The sequence below is a fragment of the Lycorma delicatula genome, chromosome 8 (genome assembly GCF_047948215.1).
Source record: "Lycorma delicatula isolate Av1 chromosome 8, ASM4794821v1, whole genome shotgun sequence".
NCBI classification, from domain to species: Eukaryota; Metazoa; Arthropoda; class Insecta; order Hemiptera; family Fulgoridae; genus Lycorma; species Lycorma delicatula.
Genome location: NC_134462.1, coordinates 53,997,837 through 54,019,457, shown reverse-complemented (window position 1 = coordinate 54,019,457; position 21,621 = coordinate 53,997,837). Strand labels below are relative to the sequence as shown.

General features: G+C 31.4%; 1 protein-coding gene across 1 annotated transcript in view; it reads left to right on the top strand.

Annotated features, from left to right (window-relative positions):
- Nucleotides 1–16,832, top strand: part of LOC142329238 (uncharacterized) — a 114,274-nt gene extending 97,442 nt beyond the window's left edge. Inside the window, exons 18-22 of the mRNA XM_075373646.1 lie at nucleotides 1,920–2,169; nucleotides 2,501–2,656; nucleotides 9,400–9,484; nucleotides 15,002–15,144; nucleotides 16,571–16,832. Coding sequence (XP_075229761.1) covers nucleotides 1,920–2,169; nucleotides 2,501–2,656; nucleotides 9,400–9,484; nucleotides 15,002–15,144; nucleotides 16,571–16,723 — 787 coding nt within the window. The 3' untranslated portion in view covers nucleotides 16,724–16,832. The remainder of the gene's footprint in view (nucleotides 1–1,919; nucleotides 2,170–2,500; nucleotides 2,657–9,399; nucleotides 9,485–15,001; nucleotides 15,145–16,570) is intronic.
- Nucleotides 16,833–21,621: the final 4,789 nt, after the last annotated feature.

The following is a 21,621-nucleotide window of genomic DNA, read 5'->3' as shown; positions in this document are numbered from 1 at the left end:
CGATAAAGTAAAATTTGGTCCAGAAGAATAAAGTAAATTATCCCAGTAAACAATGAACGGAGAAGATTCCTGTGAATTGCTACTTCCTATTCCCTCATCTTTCCTTCTTTATTTTGCATTCCTTCTTCCTTGCACAAGTGTCACAAGAATTGGTTCCATCTCTGACTCATGATGGGACGTTCTGGACATGAAGCAGGACAGCTACTTCATCATTGGTGGTGGTGGTGGTGGCCCTGTGTGCCAGTGTAACTGTCCAAAGACTCAATTTTCTATTTTTTAAGGACTTGCACAACAGCCAAACTATTCGATGATTTGCCTACTGGTTTATGCCAGGCCTACTCTTCCAGTTCCTAATCAGTCAATAAATCAAAAAATATAATTTTGATTTGGAATCTTTATGTTAAGTTTCTACTACTTTTTCAGTTGTCTGAGGGTGATAATAACTCGCAAAAATGTTAACCTATTAGTTTAAAAAGACCTAACAGTCCTATAATAATGTTTAAAATCCAGTAACAGATATATTACTTCATACAAACAAAATCCACATTTTCATTCTTATCTCATCCACATAATCATACTCCCATAATTCCATAGTACAGCTTATAATAATATAAAATCAAAGAAAAAAAGCTCTTTGCAAGTGAATTTCAGTAAATCCTTTTAAATAATACAGTTTTTTTCATATTGAAAATCTGATGTTTACTTTTTATTCTCCTTGTTACTAATCAAAAAAAAATGTACCTCTGGATACCAATTCTTATCTTACCATAGAAGAGAAAACACATAAAAAAAAAATACTTTATATAAAAATTATTTTGTGTTATTAATTTTAATAATTGTCTACCTAAAACATTTTACTAAAATTTATCAAATCTCAGAATGTAAATTAAAAAAAAATTGCCTGTACCTGACGTGGAAAGTACACACTTATAAAATTTAGAAAGTTTCTGGAAGTTATATAATAATTTATTTATTTTAATTTTCGCTTTTCAATATTTTCACTAAAATATATCCTGAAGGTGTAAAATAAAAAAATACTAAAAGAGGAATAGGTTTATTTTTTTCCTCTTTTAAAAAAAAATGCATCCTTAGTAAGGTTATATCATAAATAAATTTTTGGTAAGTGGGAGCAGTTCGCTCATTAACATCACGAGTGAAGAAGTTCATTGCATGTTAGCAATTATTTACAAGTATAATTTAAAATTGCACAGACAGCAGTTTAAAAACCTGTACCCATCTATTTATGAAAATTGTGGCACAATAAAATTAATAGCTGATTTTTTGAAAATAGTTTATATAAATTTAATTAATTAATTTAATGATAATTAAATAATGAGCATATTAATTTTGCTATAATTAAAGATATTGCTTTAGTTAGCGAATTAAAATATTACAACATAAAAAATGATACTTTAAATTTAAATTAGTTTTACCCAAAATATTCTCAAATTTCAATGGAAATAGTGATAAAAGAACAATTTCGTAGTGGCCCTGAGGTTCTTGAGTTTAAGAAGAAAAGGATTTTCTTCTTAAGCTACACTAGTCTCAAATAAAAAGAAATATTTCTTTGCTTACAAAAACAACTTAACTGTAACTAATTTTTTAACTTTTTTTCTATACTAAAAAAGACAATTGTATCAAGATTAAAAGAAAATTATTGCAATATAAGGCTAAACTTAGACATAATAATAGAAAACATTCTCACACTGTAACATAACCTTTTTTTCTTTAGAATGTTTGAAAAGAAGATAGGATCATTTATTGAGTCATTTACAAGCTGAAGCTTGAGCAGCTTCAGAAATAATTGACCAAATTATGTCTTACTTAAATAATTTTAGTTAATTAAAAATTGTTTAATATTAAAGAAAACACCTTGATTGTTTCTATTAGTAATTTTTAAAATAAAATATATTTTTCAGTTTTCATGAGAGCGCAATCTATGATTTGTCAGCTTTTATAAATAAAATTCAGGACAGAACCAAGACTTCTCAAATTATATACATTGGATACAGTTTAGGCAACACAGTATTTTTAGTGATGGCTTCTCAGAGACCAGAATATGCCAAGAAAATTAAATTAGCAGTATTGTTAGCACCAGTTTGTTTTATAACACCACCGATCCGATCTTCATTAATTAACTTGGCTTATGAGAATGCCAAGTTTCTTGTGGTATGTATATATTTTTAATCAAAATTATATGCATTTAAATGTTGAGAGTTTAGAAAAGGTCATTTTAAGATGAACTGAACCAAATTTTAAATATTATTAAATATTTTAGCAAAATATTTTCAGCTGCGCATATGCAGCTTTTACTAATGACTAGCAATGCTGTTGTTATACTTTGACTTAAGCTGAAGTATTTTCTCCTATTTCTTCAGTCAGGGAAGACACTATACCTCACCCCATTGCATATACTTGTCTTTCTCATCTGAAAACTCTGTTAAAAATAACTGCGCCGATGATGGGTCTATTTTTAATGTATGCTATCATCTTTTTTCAGAATTTTTATATTTTAAGAAATCAGTACGTGATTTTCCCACAAAGAGATAAATTACGAAGGATTCTACAAAATATATGTAGTAATAAGAATTTCATTGATTTATGTCTTTTAATTGGAGATGATTTGTTCGGAGAAAACAGAGATAATCTAGACAAGGTAAGTAACCAAAACAATAATAACTAAGATATATGATTATTTTTTTTAAAACTCATATTTATTTCAGACAAGTTTTAAAATTGTTTTCATTTTGTGATCTTATTTATGTGATCTTTATGTTACAATGATAACCTACTTTAGGATAATTCTTCCTTCATGTAATATCTTCAGAAGTACAGTAAATGTAATCATTTGCACTTAAATATTCTATTCATCAGATCTACATTTATCATAATACATTCTAAACTATATTGATTAGATAAGATGGAAAAACAATAAACTGTTAAGGCACCAGACCTCTGAAAAAGACTTTCCATGTAGAGCTTCAACAGATGGTAAAGTAACCATAACAGTTAAAATTGCAATATTGTACATTTCTTGGCCAAAATACATACATACAATATTTATAAAATATAGTTCTAATTAAAACTATTTCCTGGCTTAACAAAGATAAAGTGTAACACAACATTTATAAAAAATGAAAGTAGCTACAACAGATCACATTAAATAAAGTTTAATATAATATATAATCATAATAAGATCGCATATCTATAATCTGACTAATTACACTGTAAAATATAATTTTTGTTTCCTCACATGCGATACATGATTTTAATCTGTTTTTTTTATGCTGAAAACGAATACGAATGCAGAATATTTCTATCACCCACCATTTTAGAAAAAAATTTAAATTTTAATTAAAGGATTGTTTTCATTTTTCAATTTATAGTTAACATTTTAATCTTGTTTATTGTATTTTGTTATTTCATTTTTTGTTGTTTAACTTTGTTAAAATAATTTTTAAGCTAAAAATAAACAATACTAGACAAAGAATTAAATCATATCATTGTCACATATTATGACATCATATCTAATACTGAAGAATGAGCCTTCATGGATAAGATTAATCATGTCTGTGAAGGTCAAAACATGTAGCTGAAAGCATAGCTGTGTTGTTTGTATTAAGCACTGGATTTACGAATGAATTAATCTTGTTCAGTCTTATTGCTGTCTTAAGTTTGTTAACAGTGCAGTATCATAATGCCTTGAAGTTTTGTAAATGATGTGGATACCTTTTGTTATGTATGTGGTGAGTTTAATGTAAAATCAAATAGAAAAAACTTACACCTTTAATTAAAAATGCATATCATTTGTACTTTCAGTGTAAAATTGGAGATCAGGATAATATGTGGGCTCCTCATATAGTATGCACTAATTGTTCTGTATATTTAAGAGAATGGCTGAAAGGTACACAGAAGATGTTTGCCATTTGATATACCTATGGTTCGGCGTGAACCAAAGGATCATGTAACCTATTGTTATTTCTGTTTAACAAGTGTGTCTAGAATTTCTAAAACATCTAAACATAGTGTAAAATATCCTTCATTTCAATGTGCAATCAGGCCTGCACCACATAGTGAAATTATTCCAATTCCTGAACCACCTGTGAATGTATGTTTCGAAGACAGGAATGAAGAATGAGGCAGTACTGAAGAAGACAATGATTTTGATTTTGAATTATCTTCCAATAAGCCACATCTTATATCACAAGGTGAATTAAATAACTTTGTTAGGGATTTAAATTTATCAAAAAATCAAGCTGAACTGTTAGAATCAATCAAGACTGCAAGGTTGGAATTTAATTTTAAAAAATACAAAAATTTTGGGCTTTCGAAGCCGACAAAAACAACTTTCTCAGTACTTTATTGATGAAAATAATATGGTTTACTACACAAATATTGATGAGATTATGTTGCACTTACGACAAGTTCATAAATCTGAGTACTGGCACCTTTTCATAGATTTATCCAAGTGTATTTTCAGAGTGGTTCTACTACACAATGGTAACAAATATCCTGCGATACCAATTACTTACGGTATTAATTTGAAAGAGACATACAATATGATGAAAGATGTTCTTGAAAATATAAACTTGAAAATTAAAATATAAAGAAATTTTTTTTTGTTAGGTATAAACATTGTGTTACCCTTTGGTAACACAATGTTTATACTAACTCCATGAGTTAATTGAGAGTTAAATGAGTCAATTGAGTGGAAGAAACGAGACAACTTAATTCCAAATGGGAAAAATATTTTTCATGAGCTCTTAGTTGAACACAAAAAATATATTTTTACCCCCCCCCCCCGCAACAATATCAAGCTAGGACTAATGAAAAATTTTAAAAAAGCAATAAAGTCCCGGATTTTTGTACATCAGGCAGAAATTTCCTAATGATTTCCAAATAAGTGAAGGAAAAATTAAAAAAGGAATATTTGTTGGTCCTCAAATAAGAGAGGTGGTCAATGATGATGTATTTAACTTGATGTTAACTAATGTAAAAAATGCAGCTTGGGCTTCATTGTTTGTAAAACAACGTTTACAACGTTTGTAAAACGTTTCTCGGCGAACAAAAATCCGACTATTACCACGATGCTAATCAATTCTTATCTAATCAATTCTTCGATGTTAATCAATTCTTACTTCATACAGAGCTATAGGATGTAATATGTCTTCTTTGAAAATACATTTCCTCCACTCACATCTGCATTTTTCCCTGGACAACCTCAGAGACGTAAATGACGATCACGGTGAACATTTCCACCAAGACATTTCAGTGATGGAAACCGCTATTAAGGGAAATGGAATACTAACATGCTAGCCGAATACTGTTGGACATTAATTCAGGATGTGCCTGAGGCTACTTATAAAACAAAAGCATCAGCGAAATCATTCTAACACAGATATGGCCATGCAAAATTATAAATTTTAACTATATTTTCCCTAAATATAATTATAGTAAAAATTATAGTGCTTCACCATTAATATTTATTTGTTTTTTTAGAAATGGTTTATTAGAATTTTCACTAAGGTAGGCAATAAAGAAAAAAATTATGTGTTACAAATGTTAGTTATAGATTAGCCCAAGGAAAAAACACCACCCAACAAATGATGAAATAAGCGTCTAAATTTATTTAAAAAATTTAATTTTTAATTTCAATTTAATTTAATTTCAATTTTTTAATTAAAAATTGAAAAGTATAATATGTACTGTAAAGGATCAATGAAAGAGGTCTTTAAGCGGTGTGGAAAAAATTTCAATGTGGTGACTCTGCAGAGATATTTCCAGAATCGATATTCTACACATTTCCAGAAATATCAAACATGTGCTAAACTTTTACATAAGAAATTAACAATAAACAATAAAATATTTGTTGGTCCTCAAATAAGAGAGGTGGTCAAAGATGATGTATTTAACTTGATGTTAACTAATGTAAAAAATGCAGCTTTTATCAACCATATAAAGCACTTTTATCTACCATACCATCCTCAGGAAATACCATTAATTAAAAGTATATATTGACAATAACCTCAACACGGTTTTTTCAACAGATGATGATTAGTTAACTTTAATAATATAAAACACTTCAATTACTTTATTGAAAATTTTAATTAGTGTCAATTACCATGTTATTTTATTTACTAATTATATTTTTATTTATTAATAAATGTCAACAACATGCAGAAAATCTTACCAAATTTTGTTTAACTCAGTATATGGGAAACAGTTTTTTTAATGTGGTTTAGTCTAAAATTTTATTATACCTTATATTACATACTTTAGTTTCTATGATGCAAGGTTGAATTTTTAAAAATCTAGAAATTGGTTTTTGGATATTTATATGAAAATTACATACACCAAAAATCAAGTTGATATGTTTATTTGTTACAGAGTTTTCAAAAAATAGTAAATGTCATTGTTACTTCATCCATCCCTTTAAACTTGAAATTTCAAAAAATCCTTTCTTAGTGTGCACTTTCACCATAAGAAGAACACATACAAATTTTCATCAATTTATCTTCAATAGTTTGTGCTGGGTTTTACTGCATGTTTTTACATACACACTCACACACACATATACTATATACATAACATTAATTTACATATATGTATGTAATTTTATAACAACTGATATTGGTGCTACTATTTTCAAAAACATAACAATATTAGAATTAAAAATAATATTATTTTTAGTAAATAATACATTGATTTCACTGATTTACAAAATTTTGTCCCAGAGCAATTAAAAGTGGTTTCTATATGCATTTTTCCCCTTCAATTCAAAAATGTTAACAGAGTTTTTCTATCACCCTTAGTTTTCAACTTACACCCTGATCAGTGTTGTATCCGTTATGGGAATTATGCGATTATATTATGGTATTATGCATTAATAATTTACTGATGAATAAAAACATTGTATTGATTCAACATTTAAAAATGAGTAGTTTGTTATGAAAGAAGGTCTGCATTGGCATAATCATTGCAATGGAATTAGTCACAACTACTGGATGATGCAATTCTAAAATGAGTCAGAATATGGCTTTCTTACAGACTTAGTCATCATTGTTTATCAGAGTGATGTCACAAGCAACAGCTGCTTTGATTATAATTTCTGAGTTACTGGTTCAAGCCATAGCCAGCCAATGCTCAGTGTTCTGTCTGTTGACATCTGCACATATTTCAGTGCAGATGTCAATTAGCATAGATGTATATCAGCATACATTATATGCTGATATAATATAGTTCAGTGTGAACGTTTCTCAGTTACTACATATTGTAAATTAACATGTCATAATTTGAATTCAACACGTGTAGTCATTATTTTTTGTAGTGTTTGTATATTGTGTGATTTTGCAAAATGCCTAGAAATTTTGTAAACTCACTGGACAGTTTTTGCTACATTTATGATGAGGTAACATTTAAATTTCAAAAACATAATTTTACTATTCTCATGAAAAAATATTATGAACTTTATTTTGGCTGCAAAGTTGATGACCATAATAAATATTGGACCTCTCACATATGTTGCACTACTTGTGTCAGAATCCTAACAAGCTGGTCAAAGGTCCTCAGCACATTAACTTTGCTGTTCAATGATTTAGTGGAAACAAAAGATCATGCCAGAAATTGTTACTTTTGTCTGACTAATATTGTGAGCATTAGTTAAAACTCAAAGCATACTATTTAATAACCTAATTTACCATCTGCCATGGGACCTGTGGCTCACAGTGAATAACTGCCTGTGTCTAAACCACCAGAAATATCACACTTAGTGTTGATCAACAACACAAAGATTTGGCAGAGGATAATGCTGATGAATGGGTTGATCAAACTACTAAGTTTCATATTGAGCCACACACCACCCTCAAATCTGTGCCATATGAATGCTCTTATAAGAAAGTACAAGAATTGCCATATGAATGCTCTTATAAGAAAGTACAAGAATCTTATGGACAATTGAACCCTACCAATACATGAGGACATTGAGGATGCCAATTATGGTCGCCTTTGATCTAGAAAGCCACCTTTCAAAACAGCAATTGCTGCCACAGAGGAAGAATTCAACCTGACTGACTCCTGGTATCAAGAATGGACCAAAAATAGAATAACCAAATTCCATGTATTACTCAGAAGCCTCCAGGTTTTGACTTGCCACATAAGACATGGTCAACATTAAACAGTATACAACCTCAGCATGGTAGGTGCGCCTAATTCCTAAAATGGGGTAAACACCGACACCCCTTTGCGAGTGTGTTGAAAATCAAACTGTTAAACACAACACAGAAGTTTGCCCTAGTATAGCTTATGAAGGAATTTCTGAAGATTTCCAAATGACGACTCCAGAATCAGTAGCTTATATTAATTTGTTAGATGTTTGTAATTTTTGACTGTAATTGATGTTGTGTCTTGGTGCCATATGCTAAATAAATAAACAAAGTTTCATGCTCGTCTAGTCAACCACAATTACTAACACAAGGGTACCTCAATGACCTTGTACCAAATGTGTTTTATCAAAAAAGGAAGCAAAGCTTTTAGGCTCACGATTAAAGGGTTGAAACCTCCTCTATCATGAAACAAAGGATGTGTTATAAGGAATAGGCATAATCACTTCAAGAATTTCTTTGTATTTGAAGATGGATTTATTTTTTGTAATAATGTTTTGTCTGAAAAGGAATCATTTGGTCGTGAATACAAAACAGAGGAGTGGCATTTGTTTATTGATTCATCTAAAGCTTGTCTAAAAGCCATGCTATTGCAAATTTTGAATGAGTTTCCATCAATGCCACTAGCTTACACTACGGAAACCCACCGGGTTGGTCTAGTGGTTAACGCGTCTTCCCAAATCAGCTGATTTGGAAGTCGAGAGTTACAGCATTCAAGTCCTAGTAAAGCCAGTTATTTTTACATGGATTTGAATACTAAATGGTGGATACCGGTGTTCTTTGATGGTTGGGTTTCAATTAACCACACATCTCAGGAATGGTCAAACTGAGAATGTACAAGACTACACTTCATTTACACTCATACATATCATCCTCATTCATCCTCTGAAGAATTATCTAAACGGTAATTTTGGAATGGATAAGCGGTACCAGTATAAGTGGGGTTCAAGCATGCTGTTGAACAAACTATTGTTGGACCCTATGAAAAATATTGTAGAAAATCAAAAATTACTACTTTTAAGGTAAGATTATATTATATTAAGAATGCATTTTAAATACATAATGTAAATTAGAATAGCTGTCTCAAAAAACCTTATGTGATAGACAAATTCTGAAACTATATTTGAATTCAGCATGTAAAGTGCTATTAGATTCACCCATTTTCACTTCGTGGACAAAAAATAAATCAAATTTTGTATACCAGTGATTATTATTTGACAATATATTTTCTTTTTTCTAGAAAATGATTTCATTATATTTTGGTTCAGCGCTATCAGGAGCATCACTGAAAACAGCGGTACATGTTTTTCAACTAATCAAAACAGGTAAAAAATAAACAATGATGTACGCGGGCTATTCAGAAAGTAAGGAACGTTTCCACCTGACGCCGCCAGTCGCACGCCAATTGCGAATATATATTGGTGTGCTCGTGCCGGGCACCTCAGTCAGCGTCCAGCCGTGACAACGGGAATATCTCCGCACTACCGTTTTTTTTTTTATATACAAATTTGAAATGTGTGCTGCAATCGAAAATTCCGCCAGTCGTGAGGTACGGTCTGTGATTCGTTTTTTGTTGGCAAAAAACTTAAAACCAATAGAAATTCATCGGGAACTGTGTGAAGTGTACGGGGACAATGTAATGAGTGAAAGTTCTGTCAGGAAATTGTGCATTCAGCTTAAAAATGGCCGAACAAGCGTTCACGATAAAAAGAAGAGTGGACGTCTGAGCATTGTGACTGACGATCTGGTCTCCAAAGTTGACGAAAGGATTCGTGAAAACCACCGTTTCACAATAACTGAGCTTTCTCTATGTTTCCCACAAGTTTCACGGACTTTATTGTTTGAAATTGTTTCACAGAAGCTAGGCTACCACAAATTTTGTGCAAAGTGGGTGCGTCACTGAGTGGTTGAGATCACAGGCAGCAGAATTCTATGACACAGGAATTTCAAAGCTTGTCCACCGCTATGATAAGTGCCTGAATTTGTACGGTGATTATGTTGAAAAGTAGTATTTTAGTCACTCTTTCACACGTATATAATAAAAAGTTTTTCTTGTACTTGGTTTTTTAAAATTCCAAAACGTTCCTTACTTTCTGAATAGCCCTCGTATTTACATACCAAGGAATGTAAATTATAATTAAATATATTATAATTAAATAAGTATAATATATTTATTTAATATATACTTATTTAATTATAATTAAATAAGTATAATAGTTTTTTTAGTTTTTTTTTTTAATGATAAAATTTCATTAACTTTAAGAAAAATTAAGTGGAATGTTAAAATATACAAGTAAGCAAATAAACAAGTACCTGTATTTAAAAATCTATTCTACAGTAAAATTTCAAGATTTGTGACTCATGGCAACCGTATCTTCCTATCCCCATGACCAAAATGTCATCAATTCCCATATTTAGAGAAGTCATCATACACAATTTTGTAAAAATCTGTTAATCCTGTCTGAAGACATCAAAATAGTATGATGACAGCTGACATAAAAAAAGGTATATTATCCTCACACCCCTGAGTGAGATTTCCCAATTACATAACCAAAGGTACATACCAATAATGGAATCATCTAATTAATATGATTGAGTTCATTAATGACAAACAAGTAAAAAGGCTCTTTTCTTCTTCTACCTTTTGGGGGGATTTGAATAAGACCAAATACCATCAGAAATTATCTTAGCTACCTAAGAGGCATTAAATTATGTGAAAATATCTACCTCCATTTAAGTAAAATTTTGAAGCAGGGGTCCTGTAAGATCCAATCTTCCTGTACTTGACTGTTTGATTAAAATAATGACATCATTTCCCACATACAGAAATCATCCTACCAATTTCACCCAAATCCATAACCATCCAATTTAGAAATATCAAGAAAAAAACAGGTTATACATGCATACATGCAACATACATTTATCAGTAAATTAGATATTAGTACTAGCTAATGAGTATTTTAATTCAGTTCTTTGATTTAGATGCAGAGGAATATAATACTTTGCATAATAAAAAGCATTTTAAATAGTTGTGGTAAAAACCATTCTTGTTGCAACATTAAATAACCTATTCTTGACTGATGGATCTTTTAATTAAATTATCATGTATAATTATAATTAAATACTTACTACTATTATTTTGTTTTAATGTCGTGCGTATGAAATGAAAAAAAATTATAACTTATGAATGTTATATGTGTATGTCAAGCATACACAGTGGGCAGTAGAAGGATGGTGATTGCAGGTCTCCTTTCCCCCTGAGGATTAGCACAAGACGTGTGGTCTTCCATCTGGCAGTGAAGGTCCTAGCCTCTGGACATGCACTGTACACATCTAGAAACAGATGGGGTCTGCAGCGCCCCACCGGCTTGACGACCTCACCCGGTATGCCATCGGGACCAGGGGCTTTTCTAACCTTCAGCAACCATAGGAATCCTTCCAGCTCCTCCACTGAGAAAGTTGCCGGTGGCACAAACCGAGTGGGCCGGAAACATCTTAACTATGTGCTCCGCTTTAGCCTAATCTGATGGACCTGGTGACGTGAGGCACCCTGTCATCGGGTCACTATCTTATAACCCAGCCAGCAAGGGTCTGCGAACACGGTCTCCGTCAGTTCTGTCCAGTTGTGAGCTTTACTCACTTTGATTGCTCGATAGAGCCGCTTCTTCGCCGTCTTTTGCTCAGCCGACCAGACGTTCGCGTACGTGTGATTTCTTGCATGTTGCACCGCTCGTCTTAGCCAAATATACTCTCGGCGAATAATAATAATAATATTTTTATTGATTTAAAGTCTATCTTGAGTAACAAACATTTTTTTCTGTTTTCTTGTTTTTAAATTCTCTAAATTTGGTCATTCTACTTAACACATATAAATGAGATAACAGAAATTAACTAAATAGTAAATAAGTTAAAAATTATAATGTAATTACCTACGAAAAATTTAAATAGAAAAAAATAAATGCTGCATACTTATAAAATAAAGTTAGTTATTAAGCTAAATAATCAGTATCACATAAAGACAACAAACAGAGGGTACCACGAAGTTCTCCCGGGACTTTCATAGCCTATTTTACTCGTGAAAATTAAGGAAAAATTTCAATGAATATATGTCCGAAACTGCTACGTTTGCGAGTTATGGCTAGTGACAAATTTCGCTTGGTTTCAGTTACCCAGGTGAAATGAGATCTTACTGAAATTTTTAGAACGTTAATTTAAGAGGTAAAATTAGTGATCTATTATGGTTTTTGTCCTAAAATATCGAATAAAGTAGGTCACAGAACCGTATCTGCAGTAGTGTTTTGGAAAATCAGGGGGTGAAAACTCATAAATTGGGGTAAAAACCCCTGTTTTTTATATTTGACGTTCAATAACTTTGTTAAATGGGTATCAAACACATAAAACGTTTAAACAAAACTTGTAAAGAATTTAATTCTGTATAAAACGGTGTAAAATAAGTTGAATAAAACAAAGAAAAGATAGAAAAATTTGAATTTTACTTAGAGACAGTACATTACTGCATTTCTCAGAAAAGTTATTTTTTTAATAAAAACAACAGCCAAATTCTTTTTCGGTGATGTGAAAAATTTGTAAAAATAAAATTTACTGTATAAAAAATGAAATACGTTTTCCTATTAGCAGGATTTCAAATTCTAAAACAATTAGCACGACTTTTCCCAATCTTCGGGAAACAGGTTCACTATCTAGTATTCGTACCAGCTAGGAACTATCTGTTCAACACGACGCTGTTACTGATGAAATGATTATTGATACACTTCAGCGCAGCCAGACGTCAGTACAAGACGGCTTTCTAAGCGGATTGGAGTTTCGCATTAGATGGTTTGGAGGAAACAACAAAACAAGTATTATCATTTTCATAGTGCAACTCTAGACACAGAAGACGGTCTGCTTCGGTTGGAGTTCTGTAACTGGTGGAATACAAATCGACAGCTCAAGTGTCAAGTAAACAACACAAGTTTTGATGTTGGTAAACAACCGACAACTCAAGTGCCGATATACAAAACAAGTTTGTTTTTTACTTGCACTTTCTTCGAGAAGAGCTGCAGTTACTTGAAGATGTTTCTCTAGCGCTAAAACGCAAAGTATACTTACAGCTCGATGGCGCGCCTCCCCGCTTCTATTGTGCTGTTCCCTTCACTTAAGTCATCATTTCCCTGAGAAATGGATCGGTCTTGGAGATCCGCATTCCTTCCCATTAAGATCGCCTGATCTAACACCTTTAGATGTTTGTGTTTGGGGATAGGAAAAATATTGTAGACAAAACAAAAGAACATTCTCGTGAGAAAATAATTGTCCGCATTTTGGATGCCGCTGAGCAACTTAAGGACAGCCCTGAAGAACTGAAAGAGCAACAAAAAAGTACAGAACCGTGTCAAGAAATGTGTTGAAAATGGCAGGCTCATTTTTGAACACTGATTATTAACCGGTACTTTGATCTATTACTTTAACTGTTACTAAATTAAATAAAAATTTTTCTTTTTTTTATTCAATTTATCTTTCACCATTTTCTTAAGAATTTGATTCTCTGCTGGTTTTGTTTAAAAGTTTGATGTGTTTATTACCAATTTAACAAAATTATTTTACGTCAAACATAAAAAAAACAGGGTTTTTATCCCAGAGTTTTCAAAAACTACAACAGAAAGGGTTCTCTGACCTATTTTATTAAATTAGATTTTGAAATACATAAATGATTGATAAATTATTTTTTTAGGTCAAAAACCGTAATTAATTACTAATTCTGCACGTTAATTATCGTCCTAAAAATTTCGGTACGATTTCATTTCACCGGATACCTGAAATCCGAGTGAAATTTCTCACTAGCCTTAACTCGCAAACGAATCATTTTAGGCCATTTGTGTTATGTGAATCTTTTCCAGCACTTTCACAAATAGTATAGGAAGTCCTAGGAGAACTTCGTAATACACTGTATATGTATTTAAAATAAGAAAGAGATTCTGACGTAAACAAACTTTCCGTGGAACGAGTTTTTCTTGTACTTTACAAAAATTATTAATACTAATTTTGAGCAACGTTATACAATCCAGTTTTGTGTTAACTCGGTGAGAATGCACTGAAACGTTTTTAAAAATTGAAAAGGGCGTATGGACTTGACGCTCTGTCAGGAGCCCACGTGTTTAGGTGGTTTAAATCATTTTCAGATGGCCGGGAATCAGTTGCGGACGATCCACGCCCTGGAAGACCATTCAAGTCAAAAAGTAACGGCAATGTTGAGCGAATCAGAGACTTGATACGGCACGACCGGCAACTACCTGTCAGAATGATTGCAGAACAATTGAATTTGAACCATACCACAGTAAAAAATGAGCAAATCAAAACCATGCCAATCTCTTTCTTCGATATTAATGGCATTGTCCATAAGTAGTTTTTGCCTACAGGTAACATTGTAAATGAAAATGTTTACAGAGAAATTTTTGAAAAACTGCAGAAAAGAGTCGCCCGCGTCAGACGAGCCATCAAAGACAACTGGATGCTGCATCATGACAATGCACCTTGTCACAATGCACTCAATTAATGAGTTTTTGGCAAAGAAAAACATTCCAGAAGTTCGTAAACCACCTTATTCACCTGACTTGCGTCCCTGCAACCTTTTCCTGTTCCTGACTTTAAAAAGCACCTCAAAGGACACCATTTTGGAACAGCTGGCTTCCCAATGGAACACTATTTTGAAGGTGAGAGTCCATGTATAATTGGATTGCAAATAAAAAGTTTTTCTGAACCAGTCTCATTACTTTATTTACAGATCTTGTGCATAGGTGTAAATGTTATTTGATAATAATGATACATGAAATTTTATTTATTTACAGAAAAGTTTCAACAATATGATTATGGTTCATTAAAAAATCTAAAGATATACGGAAGTTACACACCACCATCATATAAAATTGAACAAATTCAAACACCAATAGCACTACTATATGGAAAAAATGATGCTTTAGTAAAAAAGAAAGTAAATATTTTAATTTTTTTTATTATTATTAGTATTGAAATTATCATTAATTAATATTATTCAGTTTAATTCTTTGAATGAGTAAAGATACCATATAAAGTTTTATGTTTTATGACAAAAATGGATACATTACAATACTACCTAATAATAATAATTACCTAATAACGTAATTATAATTATAATTACCTAATAATAATTTTAAGGCAGCATATTTTACGAAAATTTCAGAAAAGGAGAAAAATTAGCTGTTCTTTATTTGAATAAAATTGAATTCAAGAATAATAGCAGAGATAATTCAAGAATTGAATTCAATCACATCAATGTTGTTAATTGATTAAAAAACAATTATTATTAATAATAATAAAATTACTAATTTTGATGAATGTAATTTTTTTATACAGTTTTTAAACATTTTTTTAAATTAAGAAAATATTACACATAGCTGCATAAAGTGACCATTAAAAAAAGGTTTTGTTTATTTATTTCATTATATTAGACAAAGCAGTAACCAAATATTACTATCAGTGACCTATAACAATTTATAGCTCCTAATTTAGGTCTGCCTACTCTTATCTTGTAGTAATAAATGTCCACATTACACCACCTCAAGTAATGGAAACACTAATGACAGTTTGCTAATTCTAAGGGCAGTAACATCACTGCACAGATAATTCAGAGCAAAAATATCCTACAAGTGATATTCTCTCTTTGATTGTACAGTATGACCTTTCTTGTATTTTGGCTGGGATTGACATTTTAAGTGCCAGCAAATAATATATTAATTGAAGGGAATTATTTACAATTAAGTAATAGTTGTTAGGGGTAAATTAAAGAATCTTTACCCTTATCCTCCTTTTTTATACCTGACAAATCAAATCCTAAAATTTGGTAGATCGACTAACAGTTTTCTCACTATCAGCCTTTTTGATTTAATAACATATCATTGTTTATTGTTAGTGTTATATGATCACAACAATCACTTTATCATGAAGGGCTGAAAAAAGACGTTAAATTACAGAGCACACATAGTTGAGATGACATACTTACTTAACGAGTCTGTCAATCAAGTAGCCTGCGTGAGATTCCTCTTTCTGAAATTATTCAATTCAAACAATCAAATTAAGAAAGTATATCTCATTTTTATAATGGAAATAAAATTTGTTTAGTAATACTGGCTTCTTGATCTATTTATAGTTACTGTCTTTATATAATGATGACAAACACTGATAGTTTATTCATACTATCCCTAACTAAATGATATAATAATTGCTAGGTGTATGAGTACTAGAAATAAATCTGGTTAAAAACACAATAATAATAATAAGCAATTTTATTTAAAAATTCAGAATTTTCTTTCGATTTTAGTTACATTTTGCATAAATTTATACCCTTTATGTAACTGACAGTTGATTCATTTTCATTTCAGGATGTGATAAAATTAGAAAATTCACTACCAAATTTGGTTATGAGTTATGAAGTACCTGATCCAAAATTCAATCACGGTGATTTCATATTTGGAAATAACGCTGTGGAATTAGTTTATGATAAAATACTTCAACTTATTAAATCATATAATTAATAGCAATTTAAACATAATTAATTATTATTAGCAAGTTATTTTGTATCAGTCACATATCATTCTTTCAATAAAATTATTATAAATAAATTATTTTTGAGTTTAAATTGCATTTTTTTGTTTTGTTTTTAAAAACCTTAAAAGATATACCTGTACTTTCCTTTTTATTTTACTTAATTATTATATTTATTTCAACAAATTCTCTTCTTTTCAATATTTCTATTCTCTTTATCAACACTTCCTTTGCACAGTCTAATTATATATTAATTGAACTTTTGTCTTCTAATTACATTTAGATTAATAATTTCTTTTGTGACACACACTTGGCATTCTCAGTAAGTAGTATCCTGTTACAATCAGTTCAAAACAACAGAAGAAACTGTAATTACATCCCAGGAAACCACCCACCAAGCTAACCTAGAGAGCCTGTTAGGCTACCTACGCAGTTAATGTATGAAAATAACTAATAATATAATAAAAAACTCTGAACAACAACAAAACCAATAACATCAAACCGTAGTAATTACTAATTATTAAACTACTGTATAATGAAATCTGAAAAACAAATTATCAGAGCCTACACAAATACAAACTTCCTCACTCACGTTGCATGTTGAACTCAATATTCATGAACCGACCTCATAGGAGAAGAAACCCACCATGTGACAGTTACAGTCACATGCAACTCTCTCCAAACCTAGCCCTTATGGGCTTTACTGGAGGTCATCTTCAAAATTCAGCAAAAGGCATCTTTCAGCCTTGTTCTTGCCTCAGTCAGGACGCCACATGTAACATTCCCATTGATGTACTACCATCCCTAGAAAAAAAAGCAACAAATTAAAAACAAAATACATATAACATTGTTCTCAAAGAAGATTAAGAAGTTAATTTGAGTAAACAAAAAAAGGAAAGGAACTGAAATCCACTGCCTTGAAGAGGTGAAGGAACCCCATTTACAGGTGCCAAAGCACTTTCAGACTCGCTAATAGCTTCTGCAAGATGATATTAGGTGCATATGTATTTCTGCACACCACCTACTAAACCTGCAACTCTGGCTACCCCCTTCCTGATACAACTGGTGTGACCCACCCCTGTGTACACGATGCAACTGCTGCATGACTGTACACCACATTCTCGTGGAGTTCACCCCTTCCTGATACAGCTGGTGTGCATTTCATCAGGAAGGGAATAATACGCCCACACACAAAATCAAACACCATGCACAAAGTCACACTCACAAACAAGATTGCATAAACAAAATCACACCAAACACGCAACACAACATAACAGCAACCACAAACTACATACATAGGTTTTCAGCCGAGAGTCTGCCCTCCCAAACGTTCTCTGGCGACCTCTTATTTACCTGTGTCTGCGAAATTTAATATTTTGTTCAAGTTAGGAAGCTCGTTATTGAAATATAACAAATGAACTTTTTTCTAATACAGGTAGTGGTTTTATAAAATCGCCCAGTTTTTTAATTCCTTTTATACGCTTTCCAGGATTTTAGGGTATATCATGTTTACCATCAATTCTATATTTCTTTATTATGTTAAAAATTGTTTTTTGCTAACGCTTGTTGCACTACTTGTTTTCTGAGCAATGTCTCTGACTGAAATTTCAGGGGTATATTGTTTTAAGGTTTTATATACGTTGCTGATTTTTTTTTCTGACTACATAAGTTTCTCGAGGGAATCCCTCATCGTTAAAACCCGATTGGAACAAAAACATATAATAAATTGGAAATTAATAAAAATTATCCCGAGTGAAACTGTTCTTTCTTTTTCTGTTTAGCCTCCGGGAATTACCGTTCAGTTATTACTTTAAAAGATGAATGAGGATTATATGTATAAGTGTAAATGAAGCGTAGTCTTGTACAGTCCCAGTTAGACCATTCCTGAGATGTGTGATAATTGAAACCAAACCACCAAAGAACACCAGTATGCACGATCTAGTAATAAAATCCGTATAAAAGTAACTGTCTATACTAGGACTTGAACGCTAGAAGTTTAGACTTCCAAATCAGCTGAGAATGAAACTGTTATTAAAAATTCGCAACACAATCACCTACAAATGTACAAACCTCTGTGCATCGCTGTATAAACACTTTTGAATGACACAGCTTTAAGAAATTCTGTTACTTGTAATTCTGCATTAACGATAGCGGTCAGTAGCTCTAGTCGGTAATAAGCTTTAAATGCCCGAATAACTCCTCGGTCTCCTTGGTGCTCGCTTCGCATCTAATGCAATAATAGTTTATAATACAAAGCAGTTTCATCACAATGAAACTGCACCGTATTCCCGGGATAAACTGGCTTTCGAACGACCTGCCTTAACCGTTTCAATAATTTCTAATTTTTCATTTTCAGAATAGGTTTTACGTTTCGACACCTGTTAGGCAAATATGAACGAAAACAAACTCTACAAAATCTAATAAATTAACCAAAATAATAAAACTTAACGATACCGATAAACACAGATAAAGCAGCTCGGAATAAACACAATTCTTAATGACATTCAGATACCGTATACTGCCCCTTGTGCAGGCAGCACATTGATGGTTTTATCGCTATTACAGGAAATGAGTCATGTGCGGTATATCACAAGAAGTTTTCCTATTACTGTATTAAAATCACAGATTACTTTTATTGAATCATGTTTTTGGAAATTCCAAAGCATTAAAATTGGTCGTGACTAATTGTAGACGTTATATTAGAAGCGTATTGTTGACAATTTCACGGAATTTATGATGGGTTTTACACCGATATCGAATGAAGTGGAAGGGTGACCAGCATTTCTTCATCTTATATTATTTTCAGATATTTAGATTTTTTGAGAGGACAGGTTATAATCAGCATTATATACGTATCCGCGGTATATCGAGCCGCATTATAGCGGGGCTGTAGTGTAATTTAGAAATTATCACTATTAATACTGATGACACCATAGAGATAATGCCCAGGATGTCTATAGGATACTTAGGTTTTATAAAAATGTATTGTGTTAACAATTTAAATTTAAATGCTATGTACAAATTTTAGCAAACATCGAATAAATTATTGTTGTAGCTAACCATTTAAAAGAAATACTTTTTTTTTAAATACAATTAATAAATATTGTAACGGGTAGAGAAGCTTCCAGAAAGAAAAAGAAGAGAAATGAAGAACAAAAGAATCTAAAAGAGATAACACAGTTTCTTTTTAGAAAAAGACGTATAGAAAAGCATAGAAGATGCAGACAATGGAAATACTGCTGGGAACCAGAGGAGTGGCAGTTTTTCAAGTTAATTTCAGTGTGTGATAAAAATTATAACAATGTGCAGGAACATTCAGAGTAAGTGTTTCTCTTAAATAGCCTTCATTCATACATTCGTGTACTGCAGTCATTTAAAATAGAAAATGCCAAAAAGATATTGTGGTGTGAATATGCCAAAATAGTGTTAACTTAAAATCAAAATAAAACGCATTTAAATGATGCGGTAATCCTCATATTACTTCATTTTTACCATTCTCCAACTTTCTATTAGAAGGAGCATGCTTTGTATTTTTTCTCTAAATTCACTTATAGATGTCCACTACAAATGTAGTTTTAGGTTCACAATTAACTCTTAGTAAAAATGCATCTATTTAAAGGCTGTAAATATTTTGCATTTTCATGTGTAAATGATATTATCTATGTTTGGTTATTCTCTATTTAATTGGGCCTATTTCTTTAAATTAAAATGATACTAATTAACAATTACTGATTGTCACAATTTCATTCCGATTCATTGAAAACTTGCCTAATACTGGTTCAAAAGACAGCAAACAGATGCCATTAAGTACAGCTTGTAACCCTGAAGCAGAGGTAACTTCTCTAATGGAACATGATTTGGTACAACTAATGCATGATAAACTGAAAGGAATCCTCTTCCTATACCAATCCCTACGAATACCAGTATAGATAAGACATCTGATTTTACTATTGTCAGACCTGAAAAATAAACATTACTTATTATTATTATAAATATATATTTTTAATATAAAGTATTTAAGCTGACAAAATTTTCTAGTATTTTATCTTATCATTATATATTTTATTTTATCACTCAGCCTGTGGTTCAGATCAGATATATAAACTAACACTGTGGTGTGAGCTTTAATTGGACTTTTTAGGCGATCAAGACACTCCAAGGAAATCTGTCTCTAATTTAAGAGACAAACATACAAATAAACTTACAGAGGTAAGTTTATTTGTATAAATAAATGTTTATTTATTTGCGTATGTCATTAAAAAATTGTATACAGCACAAGTTGCTTTGACAATGAGGAGATCAATATGATTTAATTCTAAGTTTTTAGCGGTAAGAAAAATTCTACAATGTGCAGTCTAAATTCGAAATATATTTTCAATAATTCATCGTCCCCTTGATAAACAGTTGTTGTAAATCTTTTCAATGCAGTGCAAATCAGCTTGCCTGCATGCTTTTAACATGTCAATTCTTAACAGAAAAGCATTGTCTGCAAGAGAAATGAAAGGAAGTTTTCATGAACTATCTGTAACTCTAGTTTCTCTCTGAATATTTAATGAATTTTCCTGTAGTTTTCTGTAAAATTCTGTCTTCTGAAGAACACCTTCAGATACCTTTCCGTTTGTACCAAAATCAAACAATATGCTGTAAATCTATATTTAGCATCTGCAATGGCGAGTAATACCATGCTGTGTGTATTTTTGTAGTTAAAAAAATATGGCCACTTTCAACTGGAGGGATTATCTCAATGTGTTTTCTCACTAGACAACCAAGACAATGAGGAAAGTTTCACTTATTCTCGAATTCACTCACAATATTTTTCCCATCATCATCGGTTTGTGGGAACAGAAATATAAAATTATAGGTATTTTAATATTGTATGTAATTATTT